Source organism: Anarhichas minor, unplaced genomic scaffold (assembly GCF_050575085.1).
Source record: "Anarhichas minor isolate MPS153535 unplaced genomic scaffold, ASM5057508v1 ptg000040l, whole genome shotgun sequence".
Lineage (NCBI taxonomy): Eukaryota > Metazoa > Chordata > Actinopteri > Perciformes > Anarhichadidae > Anarhichas > Anarhichas minor.
Window position 1 is genome coordinate 16,072,425 of NW_027466486.1, and position 14,830 is coordinate 16,087,254.

At 42.3% G+C, this 14,830-nt stretch overlaps 1 protein-coding gene across 7 annotated transcripts in view; it reads left to right on the forward strand.

Moving 5' to 3' along the window:
• Positions 1-14,830, forward strand: part of ralgapa1 (Ral GTPase activating protein catalytic subunit alpha 1) — a 64,577-nt gene that overhangs the window by 46,037 nt on the left and 3,710 nt on the right. For 5 of the 7 annotated variants that reach the window (XM_076107505.1, XM_076107506.1, XM_076107508.1 and 2 more), the window contains one exon: positions 10,385-10,509. In XM_076107505.1, coding sequence (XP_075963620.1) covers positions 10,385-10,509 — 125 coding nt within the window. Of the gene's footprint in view, positions 1-10,384; positions 10,510-12,213; positions 12,247-14,522; positions 14,635-14,830 lie in introns of all 7 variants that reach the window. The other 2 variants (XR_012958996.1, XM_076107509.1) reach the window with 2 other exon arrangements.

Sequence of the window (14,830 nt, forward strand, 5' to 3'; positions counted from 1 at the left end):
AACACGAGCTCTGTGAGCAGAGCCTCCGTGGATCAGTCGACCACTACGGCCAAGATTCACCTGTAAATCTCCTACAGCTGCTCTACCATCTGATTGTGTGTGTGTGTGTGTGTGTGTGTGTGTGTGTGTGTGTGTGTGTGTGTGTGTGTGTGTGTGTGTGTGTGTGTGTGTGTGTGTGTGTGTGTGTGTGTGTGTGTGTGTGTGTGTGTGTGTGTGTGTGTGTGTGTGTGTGTGTGTGTGTGTGTGTGTGTGTGTGTGTGTAAGAGCAAGCTGTGGCTGTCCTCCATCTGCTCCTGGGTGATTGTGGTTCTGGGGAACAATGTTGGAGAGACTCTAAGCTGCTACACACAAACACACACACACACGCTAGTTCCAGCAAGTAAGTGTGTGTGCTTGAATTTTCAAATGTATATCACTCCATTTACTCTTGTGTATTTCCCAGTGTTTATGTTGCATGTGTATATATTTCACTCAGGATTAGAGGTATTGTTTGTGTGTGTTTGTGTGTGTGTGGGACATCCCCTCTAGTAGTTGATTGGCAGAGATAGCTGCACTGAGGCTAGGGTCAGCATATGGCTCGGTGTGATAGCGATGCTGTGTGTGTGTGTGTGCGTGTGCGTGTGTCTTTTTTGCACGTTTGTGTCACTGCCTCTTTTTTTTTTTTTTTTCACACTCCGTTCCCGGTGAAATGATGGCAGCTCTGGGCATGTAGCGCTATTATCCCCCATATCCATCCACACACACACACACACTGAGCACAGCCAAACGCCCGCCGGCCTGCCTGGCTTCCCTTTGCCAGCTCCCACAATGGAGCCCATTGTCCCACTAAGGCTCCAATCTGCTGTGTGTGACGAGGAGTGTGCGTGTTCCTCACCGCGGCAGAAAAGGTGAGGTCAAAACCTTACAAACTCAAGACATTTTCTTATCGCTGACGCTGAAATGGGGTCATGTTATCCATAACCCCCCCCCCCCCCCAAGCGCCACATCACAGAAAGCTGCAGTGCCGCCTTTTTGACGGAACTGCAATTAACAAATACGTTAGATAATAATTACAGCTGCTGATGCAGGTGCATTGACATCTTGCTGATATTTCATAAAAATATATATATTTCTTTAAGACAAATTACATAAATGAAGAAAGAGAAATTGTCTGCACAATGCATCTTTTTGATGTGAGAGATAAAGCTTCTGCATACAGTATGGAGGAATATAAATGTATTTTTACTTGTCCGTTCTTGATTAAAAACAGAACGTTCCATGAGCAGCCATTATGGCAAATTGACAGCAAATCGAAACCACACGCCGAGCGGTATTTGATGCTTTAAAATACAATTAGGATTAGGTTAAGGGTCGGTGTATTAGTGGGGGTAAGGAAATGAATGTGTGCAGAGGAGGGGAGAGATTGTGGTTAATTATTTCCCGTCGGGCAGATAGAGGAAATGAAAAGAAAAGGGTGAGGAGGAGGAGGTCACAGCTAATCGCTCCCACTTCCCCTTGGGGAGGTGTGTGTGTGTGTGTGTGTGTGTGTGTGTGTGTGTGTGTGTGTGTGTGTGTGTGTGTGTGTGTGTGTGTGTGTGTGTGTGTGTGTGTGTGTGTGTGTGTGTGTGTGTGTGTGTGTGTGTGTGTGTGTGTGTGTGTGTGTGTGTGTGTGTGTGTGGGTGCTTTGTTGTGTGTGGGTGCTTTGTTGTGTGTGGGTGTGTCCAAGAGATACTTTCCGCATCTCCGCATGTGATGTTTGTCACTTTGTAATCCGCATAATTTCATAACACACCGGTTAGTCGGATATTATGTGGATTTCACTCACTCTGTTATTTTTCAAGTAGATCAACGGGATCATTTTTAATCCTTGGGGGAATTAATTCCTAGAATTCTGCTAAACATTCACCTTCTCAGCTGATTTAGGGAAGTGAATTTAAGCCCTTAAGACTCATTAACAAGCTTAAGCGACTGCTGGCAGGAGTTTGTCTCACAGGAGCAAACACTCAAACTCAGTGTAGCAGTAAACTCAACATCCATGTCTGTTTCAGGCACCACACACACACACACGAATAGTCTGAGGCCTAAATTATCAGAGAGAAAGAGGCAAATTGCTGGTTTGCGAGGAGTAATACTCTAGAAATTGGTGTGTGTGTGTGTGTGCGCACCTACGCTCCTAGTCACAGAGGGCTGTGCAGACACATGAGTTGTAGCCATCAGTGGCTTGACAACGCCTTGTTGGAGCAGACCCCCCTCTGACTGATAAACAAGCTAATCTGTAGTGTGTGTGTGCGTGCGTGCCGGTGTAGATGTGGGTGTGCGTGTGTGAATGTGAATGTAAGTATTTTTATGTGACAAGGTGTTTAAGATTCAGGGTGGGATGTCACGGCCGACCAAGACCATGACAGAGTAGACAGGAGAGCAAACTCTGTGCAATGAGCTCCAACAGCCGTCTTATAATATGGACGACGGTCTTTACAGACTAGCAGTAGGTATGTGAATACATAATTGATGATTGACCAATCACTTTCAAAAATTTGTTTTGGAGAGAAAAACAAGCTAAAAATAGCCAAGTGTGGCTGTATATTGCAGCAGGTGTTTTCAGCGTGAACTAAAGGTGTTGAAACCTTTATTCACATTACTGGGCATGACGAACTACAAAAATGACTATTAATCAATCATTTGAGAACATTTATATATATATATATATATATATATATATATATATATATATATATATATATATATATATATATATATATATATATATATATATATATATATATATATATATATATATTCTGTTGTATTAGATGTACATAACTTGTGCTATAAATCAGATTATTATAAACACATGTTTTTGTGGCATTGTCTTATTTTTACTTGTCACAACTGATTTTGCATCATGTTTAGTGTTAAAACACATAAATGGAAAAATGAATTTGTCCTTAACTTTGAACTTAACATCTGTATAAAAATAGAAACACCATGGATGTAAACTAGACTTGTCACAATAGCTAGCGGTCAGGTCGCAAAAATTAACCGATTTGCAATTTTCTTCACAATTCAAAGCATATAGGAAATCAATTATTGTATTTTTATCCAAATACTTTCTTCGATCAATTTTGATGGCATTATTGGTTTCAATTCTGTATTATAAGCTCCTTCAAACATCTGGATTTATTTAAGTTTCTCGCCAAAAACTGCATTTTACAAGATTACGTTTGAACGCATTATAAGTTCCCTTCGCCTAATACTCTTTTTTACCGTTTCCGTTTCCATTTAAACGTCTGTAAATGTGGCAAACAATATGAGACTGATCGGCTCTGTTATGGCCGCTCGGCTGAAAACCGGCCGTCGGCAGATCGATAGATGCATCTCTCGTCATCTCTATGTATTGTGTGATAAGTCGATAGTGTAAATAGTATTGAGGTCATGTCCATACATCGTACGATAAGTGGATAGATGTATTTCCTGTCACCTCGCATATCCATATTAAAGATTCATATGGGTGTTCATATGTATGTATGTGTGGAGGATGAATATTGTCTCACTGTTGTTACAGCCTGCAGATAAGAACAGGATCCATCTCCTTAATCAGAGAATTATTATCATGGCCTCTGTGACGTTCACCAACACCCAAGCTGTGTGGGTGTGTGTGGGTGTGGGTGGGTGGGTGGGTGGTGTGTGTGTGTCCGAGCACATTGCTGTGTGTGTCCGTTAAATAAAGCTTGTAATTGCGCTGGCAGCTTTAGGGCTCCCCAGTGGTGATAAGGAGGAGGGTGTGTGTGTGTGTGTGTGTGTGTGTGTGTGTGTGTGTGTGTGTGTGTTTATCTATTTCACCCGTGTGTGTGTGTGTGTGTCTGCGCACACACACTTGTCAATGGGTGAAATAGTGGGGCGACAAGGGGCCAATTAATGTATCACGTCTGCTTTTCTCCTCGGCCTCTGTTTCTGCGTTAGGTTAAAGAGCAGATGAATAGGGGTAAATACGAGTGTGTGTGTGTGTGTGTGTGTGTGTGTGTGTGTGTGTGTGTGTGTGTGTGTGTGTGTGTGTGTGTGTGTGTGTGTGTGTGTGTGTGTGTGTGTGTGTGTGTGTGTGTGTGTGTGTGTGTGTGTGGTTTCCGTGCACGTCGGCCCCTAATAATAAGTAGTGCATTAGATCAACCTATCTCTGCCCTCATCTTTGGCGTACGTGGACACACACACACACTCTTAATGAAATCACAAAGCCTCCATATCATTGCTATCGCAGAAAGATATAAACCCATTAGCTTTTTCCTTTGGGCATGGACACACACACACACAGGTTTATCATTACACGCTGTAAAGCTTTTCCAATTGTATTATCCCTCTGATGTCCTTCTCTCTGTTGTCTGTTCCAAAGCCTGGGGTGGAGAGCACAGATAGTGCGTGTGTGAGATTCAGGGTGAGATACTGTGTGTGTGTGTTTGAGGATAGGTATCTTGTAGACAAGCTTTATAAAGAGGACAGGAGATGTGTTGTTGCACTTTTGATATGTTTTTTATCTTTTAAAAGCGTCACCGTATAATGTTCGTACAAGTTTTGCTCTGTTCACATTCAAAGTCACTCAAAGTTACAACATGATTGTCCTTCCGGCTAGTAGCGATGTTGGCGTTTCACACAGTTGAACTGCGCTGGGATTCGTTCACATGTCTGGCCGAATGGAACTGTGATTCATAAAACCGTCGCAGAAAAATGTGAATAGCAGCGAGTGAACAGAGAAAGATGGAGCCATCCCACTCCTTTTAACCTAGCTATCGCTTTCATGTTTTTCAAAATGAAGCAGACCGGCTGGACTTGTAGATCATTCAGAGCCACATTGCCTTGTGTATCTTTTAAATACGTCATCGTCGGGTTTCTACTGCGGCAGTAACGGGTGAAGAATAATAAGGCTTCATCAACACTACCAAGCACTGCCTGTGTATCCAAAGCCTGATTTACCTCATTCCTCTGTGCCATAGAGCTCCATTGGCAGTGGAAAAACTAGCAAAACATATCCGTGAGCCCCATCATTACTGGTGACTGTTGTTTATTTTGAGTCTAATCTAATATGCACAATCCTGCTGCCGTAGATATCGCTTTCAAACACCAAATGTGTATTAATTCGCAGCTGAAAATAGTCCCTCGCAAATGCTGTATTTATTCCTTTTTGAGTCACGTTAGTTAAAAACTACAATTCCCAGCTGATTACTTTGTCTTTTTAAAAAAGGAAAGTAAAGATTTGTGACGTGTTTCAACCCATCGTTGGTTTTCCTCTTTGTGTGGGATAGTCTTTAAACAAGTTTGACATTAAGAAAACTATTTGTTAGTAAGAAAAATCAAGAATAATGTCTTGTTCTTTAAGTTATTTAAATTGAGTAAAGTTGTATCTGTTTACCAGGGCAGCAGTAGCTAATTCCCACAGAAAGGTTTCTGTAATCTTCATCAGCAGTATAGTCAGTGAGTTATAAGCTGAGCTGGTGATATTGAAATGTCCGACATGATCTGCTCTGCTTCACTTGAACAGCAGAGAGCACTCTCACTCAAAGGCCATCGGTCTGGTTCTCTCACAGCGTCGTAGCTGCTGTCGATGAGGCCGTTTTTAGACAATGAGCACAAAGTCCGTGCATGCAAGTGACAATAACTTGCATATGTGGGCTGCATATTCTCTTCTGGGATTTATATTTACATCCAAAATACCTGCTGTGAGGACATTTTGAGACATGGGTTCCAGACAGGAGTCAGGATATTTGAATGAACAAATGTGGGTGTTAAGAAACTATCTGGAATTTTTTCCAAATGACTCACTTCACAGGAATTTTCCACAATTTCATCTAGATATTATTTGTTTCCTGTTTTCTTCACTGAAGTGCTGCCCTAGTGAAAGCAGCACTGAGATTTACCGACCACATTTTGTTCAGTTAGAACAAAGTCATGTTTGACTTGAAAACATGTAAGGCCTCATTAGTAGACGACTCAGATGGGTAAACGTGTGTCCTCCAGCCTTGTGAACAGGGAAGAATCCGCACACACATTGTTGTTAAAATATCTGATTTGATTGTATGACATGCCCAAAGTACTGTTAGCAGAGCTTAACCGGATGACCATTTCTTTAAAAGAAGAGCCTGGAAATGTACATTTTTCTTTTCCCCAGATGATTCAGTCACAGTCATGTCCTGGACCATTTATCCAAAATGTTTCAGTCCAAATCATAATCCAGTCAGTCGTTCTGTATAAAGCCTCCAGCTGAGTTGCATGAGTCGGGTGTTCCTTTACACAAGACTGACACGGTAAAAGCTTTGGATCCTTACCACATTTTTTAATTTTCACTTATATTTTGAAATCATTTAAGCAGTAAACTTAAACCAACACATTGACACATATTGACTGTTTCATTATGTTAATAGCAATTAGAAAGGAAGAATACAAATCAACCCATTTTGATCATGCAAATGAGCGTGTTTGACCGTCTCAGTAAGCCCTACGCATTTACAAGGAACTATCTAGTATATTCACACTATATACAACGTACACACACAATCCTCCATGCAAACTTGCCACCGACACGCACGTGCACAACCCAGCGGTGGGCCCCGGGCTCCTAATGCGCTAACAAGCTCCCTTTCTCCTCCCCTCGCCTCCTCCAGTCTCAAGTGATCGCAGGAGTCGAACAGTGCCACAATGAGAGAGAGAGAGAGAGAGAGAGAGAGAGAGAGAGAGAGAGAGAGAGAGACTGATCACGATCACTTCACTCTCTCCTCTCTTTTCAGCCACGCACAAGAAAATGAGTTTCTGATTGGATACAAAAGAGGCTTTTTATCCGACCTCCTCTATCTCTCTCCTGTCTGCCTTTCTCTGCGCTGCTTTCTCCCTTGTCTCCCTCACTGGCCTTTTTCCCCCTCTTCCTCCCCTCATCATTTTTCCTCTTTCTTTTCCTTTCTCTCCCTCCAAAAGAGAGATATTTTTCCGCTAATGAATTTATAAGAGGAGCCATCTGAAATTCAATTACAGATTTCATCGCGACGAATGCCATTTGGATGGATGGAGGGATGGATGGAGGGATGGATGGTGTGTGAACGAAAGTCCATTTTCTTTGATCCCTTATTGGTTTCTACTTTTTGATGGTAATAATTTCATTCGATGGTGAAGATGCACCACGAAATGTTCCACAAAGCAACTTTCAAGTCTCAAACAGATGAAATATTTCGTAACCATAAAACAGTAAAAACAAGAGCCACATTAAAAGAAAGCTGCTTGAAGGTGCAGTATATGGGATTCAGAGTATTATTATCCACTGCGCTCATATGTCTGTTAAAGCAGATAACGCTGTCACAGAAATGTAGCACCCACCCTCCGGTTCCCCCTCAGGTAACCACCGTTAGCTCTGACAGCACTTTTGTCCTAGTTAGCACTGTTAGCTGCAAGCCGCTGGCTTAACCGTCGCGATGTTGAGAAGCAATAGAAATGCTTCCAATCTCAATCTTCTTCTTTTTAAATTGCCAAGTAAAAATGCCTTCATATATTAAGAAATATTTTTACATATTCTGGCAAAAATGGGTGTTGAGGACAGCCCTAAACACCTATAACATCGGTTTTAGCGCCCCCCCCCCCCCCCCCCCCCAACCCCTTCAGAATAATAGCCCCCAACATGCACTGTATGTAACCAGAAAATTATGGATGGACCTAGTTTTTCGAAATGAAAGCCCTAGGAGGCAGTTTTTTTTTTCAAAATAAATGCCCCATAGAGTAACTGTATCTGTATCTTTTAACCAAAGTAACTGAAGAGTCCTGTGTGGGTGCGCGGGGCCTTTAATTATCCCAAATATGAACTGCTCATGTCAAATGTTTTGCAGCGACAGTGCATCCATCTCTCTGCTGATGTTGGCCCCTCCCAGTTTGGAGCTGGCGTTTGTGACACAGTGACACGAAGCCACAGGCAGAAACCCCCCGCTGAGAGGAAGAAAGAGGGAGAGAGATCTGACGGAGGCAGACGGAGAAGTAGGGAAGAAAAGCAAAGTGATGTTCCCGTCATTTATCTCAGCGGTGGTGCCATGCCTGTGTATTTATCTCTCCCTGTTCTCCTCGTTCTTTCTTCCAGTTCCCCCTGCCTCTGTAGACTTCTTTCTCTCCCGCAGGTGTCCTTTTAAACCTTTTGACCTTCTCAGAAATGACGAAACAGTGGCCTTTCATCAGACAGCGTTGGCAGATACTTTCTTGTATTTCCCAAGCTGCTGCCTCATACAACCACACACTATTTAAACATGATATAAAGGTGATTATGTGTTGTTTGTAAGAATATATAACAGCGGTTGGTCCTTATTGCATTAGTCACACAACTTTCTCACTCACACACACGCACACACACACTCATCCACCTAAGGGGGAAGTGCGATGCAGGGGAGGGAAGCAGGAAAAGGCAAACGGTGAGATCACATAGAGACTCGGTGTTGGAGACACTGGCTTGACGCTCCATGTGTGACTGCTGCTCTTCTCGCCGCTGTCTCCGGGAAAGTCTCTCTCTCTGTCTCTCTCTCTCTCTCTCTCTCTCTCTCTCTTTCTCTCTCTCTCTCTCTCTCTCTCGCGCACACACACCACATCATGCTGTTACTTAAACATCCTCCCTCCCCCATCTCACCCGCCGTCCTCCCCTTTCACCTCCACTGTGATTTTCTGCGGGATTCTCACCCTTCTTCCTCTGCACCCTTGCTACTTCCTCCCTGTCGTTTTACATGTTCTCTTCCTCCCGCACCACCTCGCTTCCTTTGCACCTCCAGCCTCCATCCTTGCTCCTTTGTTCCCTCTCCGGCTAGTTCACTTTCACTTCTTTTCTCAGTAGGATTCAAGTTAGTATTCGAAAAGTATTTTTGAAACTATAGCTGCTATTTTTAGATCTTAAAATCCTTGAAGTCCCTGTGAAATACAGGGTGGTTATATTCAGTAAAATGTTAAGCAAACAGCGTCATCTGTCCACAGTTTATTTGAGTTTTCTTTCTCTCTGCTTTGCCAGCTTTTTCCACTCATTCCCTCCATCTCCACCCTCCTCGTTTCTTTTTAATTCTGCCAGCGCAGTCTGTCCCTCCACTTTAAAAGGAGCCATATTGTTGTTATTATCATTGTCTCTAACTGGATCAGTTACCATTAGACCTGAATCTTTCTCCTTCTGAGGCCCATAGACCAGCTCTCTAACCCAATAGAAAACCCATGGGAGCTATTACAGATGGCCCACCCATTCACAACGCACACACACACACACACTGAGTTACAAACACACAGATTTCATTCTGAAGATTCATTGGCCTAATCCCATCACACACTCAGACGGGGACACGTGCGCTGACATACACACACATCGTGCCTGTTCACAACCACTCTTATCAAATACACACACACATACACACACACACTCTGCTCTCATTGAAAATCCTCGGTTATTGGAGCTCACTGAGCAAATGGTAATACCATTTGGAGCTGATGGGACTGAGTTGTGCGTTTGTGTGTCAAAGACACTGTACCGGCTGTATGTGGCTGTCATTATGGTTGGATGTATGAGTAGGGTAAATGTTCTATCAATGAGGTTATCTCTAATAGATGGACAGTTGAAGTCCTGGTTTCCATTTACTCAGCTCTCTGCGACTCTCTCTTTGAATTCAATGCTGAAGGCTGTAATCGCAGGTGATAAAAGGCCTTTGATTTGCTTCTTCTTCTTCTTCTTTTTCTGACCGCAGCGTTCTCTGTAGATCCATGTGGAGACTGCTGTAGGTCTATGGAGTTAACGGTGCTTTAATCTGAAAAATGCTGCTTTCTCATTTCATTATGTTTTATTCTATTCTATATTCACTTTATTTTACAGTATTTTATTTTCTATTCTGTTACTGTTTGTTTTCTGCTATTTGGTTAATGGATTTTGAATTCATGTTCAAATGTGCAGATTAATGAAAGATAAACTTCATTAAAACAGTAATGTGTCAGATATTAAAGTTCAGCTCTTTGAGATACAGATTTAAAAAAGAATGTGCGGCAGAGTCTAAAATATCCTGACTTTCAGTACCGAGTACGGGTCATGCTCCTAAAACACTGGAGCCTACATTTCCCACAATGCAACTGGATAGTCTTTCTATAAACCTTTGTGCCTGGTAAACACCCACACCTTTTAAACTCCACACACCCAGTTTGTATCGCAGCCTTCTTGTTATTCGCTTGTAGCCTCCGAGCCTAAACTGAGATATGACCCTGATGACATCATTATGACATCATCAGGCTTGTTTTGTCAGACTTGACAAAGCTCCTCCAGATCTACAGAACATTTTATCACCATCTCCCGTCAGATTCTATCTAAATATTTTTTGCTCCTTTTGGGTTCTGTTGGCGTCTGTCTTTGTTGTTTGACCTTGACCTTTGACCTCAGCTATGAGGAGCGAGCCCGATACCTGGAAACCATCGTGCAGCACCACCAGGAGCCGACCACGTTCGAAGATTACGCAGCTCGAGTCTACAGTCCCGCTCCCTGCACACACCTGCCCTCTGACACAGGTGAGACACAACCTTCTGCACGGGAAGCATCCAGTAACCAGACAGATATTACAGAACATATATATCCAAACCTCGGAGGCAGGCTTTGACGGAACTAATGACACCCGAAAAACTGCTGGTCAACCAGCCAAAGTGGCCAAATCTAGACACGCCGCTTCCCTCACCACAAACCCGTGGGAGAATTTAGAGCTGAAGGCAAGTGACATTAAAACATGCATAGTAGACAAACTAATTATAAATATTTAGACTGAATACTTAGTGTGTGTGTGTGTGTGTGTGCGCCCTGACCTATAGGTTCTTATAATAAATATAATACTCAGGATTTAATCCTAAAAACAAAGGCTTGTTAAGCGAACTATACAGCTTTTTTCTAAAGTACAAAAGCTGGATTATAAACTACCAACAGCATCTCTCGCGCTCTGCCTTTTGAACGACAGAGCTGCCACACACACACACACACACACACACACACTGGCAGCTCACGGCTTGATTCACAGACTCCGAGTATCGAATGAGTTCTGTTTTCTGTCCAACGCCGTGCTCAGAGCCTTCTTCTGTCTCCAGAGTGTCTCTGAGGAATTAGCTGACATCTGATCAGCCAGTAGAGATGCCAGGCATGCACATGGGAGTTACACTCTGCTGCATGACACCTCATATGTATCCCGTTAAGTTTATTAGACGGCTACTGATCATTTTTGTCCGTAGTGTGTCCGGCTAAGTGTCATTTAAAACAGTGTGCTGTCCTTTGACTCGCACATAATCAAATTGTTCAGCGTGGCAGTTATTTACAATAATCTAATCGTGCCGCTGAGCCGCACACTTTTTCTTGAGGAATATGAAGCATAAAGGAGTAACACTGTGTGACGTAAGCCTACATACATATCAGTGTAATAATGTAAGGAATACAGTGACACCGTGTTTGACTTTGTTTCTTTACTGGTCAAGCAGAGGTATGGCTGTGAATGTTGATCTTAATATGTGTATAATTAATCACTGTTGTTTTTTTTTGTCCAACTGCTCTTCATCTCACCAGCTATTATGGCAGAAATATTAATAATTGTACAATAATAATCAACCTGCTTTGAGGCTGAATAACATTAAACGCAACCTGGAACGCTATTATGTTCCCCAAATATTCATTTAGAGTATTGTATGGTACTGAAATTGCTCTTTTATTGGGCTGTCTGTGTGTTCTTCAGCCCCAAACGTCATTTCAGAGCACAGGATCAAAACGTTAGTCGGATAATAAAATATCAGGGCCTCTCGTGGCCACTAATTTCACTACTTGCTCGTCTCAATTTGCCTGATTCTTAATCTTAATATGCGTATCATCATGTCCAAATTAAGAATTCGGATTGTGACATCTGGACAGTTTAATAATCCTGTGCTCTGGAATATACTTTGCTCAAATTACGACAGCGCCCCTCCCCATATCTCTACCTCTCTCTACCTCTCTATCTCTCTCTCTCTGTCTGTCTCCCGATAATAACTTACAGGTTCCCCTCCCTTAACAGCACAATGATCAAACATTATTCTCTCTTTCTGTTTTTTTATTTTAATTTCACCTTCTTATTTATAATTATTTTTTCTTTTGTTTAAATTGCTTTTCCCTTTTTCTTTTTTTTTGTTCATATTTTTTTTGTTTATTTATTTCTTCTTTTTTTTCTTTTTCTTTTTTGTTTTGTTTGTTTCCCCCTCCTTCAGATCGTATTGTCTCACTTGCCTATAGCTAAAAAGGTAAGCCTGGTCACATGATTGACCCGCCTCGTTGTGATTGGCTCCTCCTACTGACATTTCAGCCTAACCTATGCTCTCTTCCGATTCCTCCGCCATATTGTTTCATCTCGACTTTGTTCCCGTCTGTTTTCTCCTCTGTGTTTTCCACAGTTCAAGCAGGTCTGCATGTGTTTACAGCTGTGTACTGTTTAAAAGGAAGTGTCATCTTCAGCTCATCTGTCGGGTGTAGTTCGGTATGACTCATTGTGGTTAGTTACGAGTGTAGTAGCGGGGCACGCCATGAACGTGTTGTACGTATGTATCTGCACATCTAGCAGAGCAACATGAGCATTCATTTAGTGTCATGTTTGTGTCCACCTATCAGTCTAATATCCACTCTCCTTTTAAGCTCTGCTGTGGTCTCCACCACCTCCTGAGTCTCCTTAGTCTCCTTAGTCACTAACTTTATCCGCCTTGTGTTGGCTGCTGGGCAGGTAGTGTGGATTCCTTTGATCTTACACAAGAAACAGCTCCCTGTGCTGATGACATTCAGCTGGATTGCCTTCCTTGAAATTTCTTATTGAACACTGTTTTTGACTTTTATTCTTTAAAGGGACAGAAAATATATTTTAAAAAACATATTTTCCTCTTGCATGTAGTGCTATTTATCAATCTTTTGTGTTTTGATGTGAGTGTTAGAGGTATCGGTCGTAAAGATGTCTGCCTTCTCTTCAATATAATGGAACTATAAGGCTCTCAGCCTGTTGTGCTCAAAGCTCCAAAATAAATACATTTGAAAAACTCAACAGCAATGTCTCTCTCTGGAAATCCTGACCCGGTTACATAAGATAATCCACAGACCTTGTTGTGAGCAGTTTCATGTAGGAACTATTTTCTTTCTAACAAACTACACCCGCCAACCGCATCACCGTGCAGAAGGAAGAGTTCATCTATACTCGACACTGCTAGCTCACCTAGCACCACTGAGCTAGCTCACCTAGCACCACTGAGCTAGCTCACCTAGCACTACTGAGCTAGCTCAGTGGTGCTAGGTGAGCTAGCTCACCTAGCACCACTGAGCTAGCTCACCTTACAGCTCAGCCATCAATGTTTCTATCTCGCGCTGTCATCAGCCTCTCGTCCATCAGTGGATGCACGCTTCCTTCTGCGCGGTGATACGGTTGGCGGGTGTAGTGTGGTAGAAAGAAAATAGTTCCTACATGAAACTGCTCACAACAAGGTCTGTGGATTATCTTGAGTAACAAAGTCACAATTTCCAGGTTTCTCAATCGTACCCAATCGTCGCTTTGAGCACAACAGGCTGAGAGCCTTATAGTTCCATTATATTGGAGAGAAGGCAGACATCTTTACTGTCCAATACCTCCAACACTCACATCAAAACAAGCTAGATTGATAAATAGCACTACATGCAAGAGGAACAATATGTATCTTCTGATTTTGGGGTAAACTGTCCCTTTAAGCACTAGATCAGCTTCATACCAAGCTACACTCAGTGGCATGATGAAAGTGAGACGTCCTTGTTATAACGATCTTTCTGCTCTTTGGCCTTCTCACTCACTCAGTCATTCTCCTGTTTGTTCTGTTAACCTGCGCTGTCACACTGACCTGGTGAAACTTTACCTCTAACCTTTTGTATGCTCCTCTCTTCCTGGTTATGATACGATGTACCTCTGTACACACACACACACACACACACACAATGTGTAACTTTAAACTAACATTTCAGTTGTGTTTCTTCTTCAGTAGACTTGTTTGTATTGTAACATCTGAAATAAGTAAGTTAGAGGTGGGGATGAGCAGAATGAAGCATACAGATAATGAGGTTCAGATGTGTTCTGTGTCATTATGAATGTGTCCAACATGTTGTGTGTGTTGTCAGTGAGTTTGTTGTGTCTTTCCATTCTGTCCATTGAATGTATTGTTTTTCTCTTTTGTGTGTGTGGCAATATCTTATTCTTTATTTTTATTCATTTTTCCATTTTCTTTCTTTTCTCTGACCATCCCTCCTTCACGGCTCCTTTGTCATCTCCTCTTTTTATACCTTCTCTCTTCTCCTGTTTCCTCTCTATTTCCTGTCTATTTCATTTACTTCCCTTTCTCTATCTTCTGTATCTCTCCTCTGGTGTTTCATTCTTTCCTGTATCCTCCTCGCTTCCATCTTCTCGCCTCTTTTTGTTACCGGCCCTCCTTTCCTTTTGTTCCCTCTCCTTTCCTTTCCTCTCCTCTCCCATCCTTTCCTTTTCTTGACTCTCCTCCTCCTCCTCCTCCTCCTCTAGAGGAGCATAGTGTTATGTATATGATGGTCCCTAAACCACTAGACAGCTTAAACCTGCTCAGGGTGAAGGGGAAGGGTCTGAAGCAGAAGGTCCTTCATGCTAGCTGTGAATGGTATGTTTATAGACAGAAGATAGCCCAATAATTACATTTTCTGTTTCTAGTCTAGTTTCCAAACATCTCATATAGAAATTACTGCAAAGATTTCCAATAAAAAAGAAAAAGTGCTAAAGTGAAAATGTAGGCAGAAATGAGCATCTCTTGACTAACGTGTTGCTAATATCAGCTGTAACGTCGGATCACCTTTAAA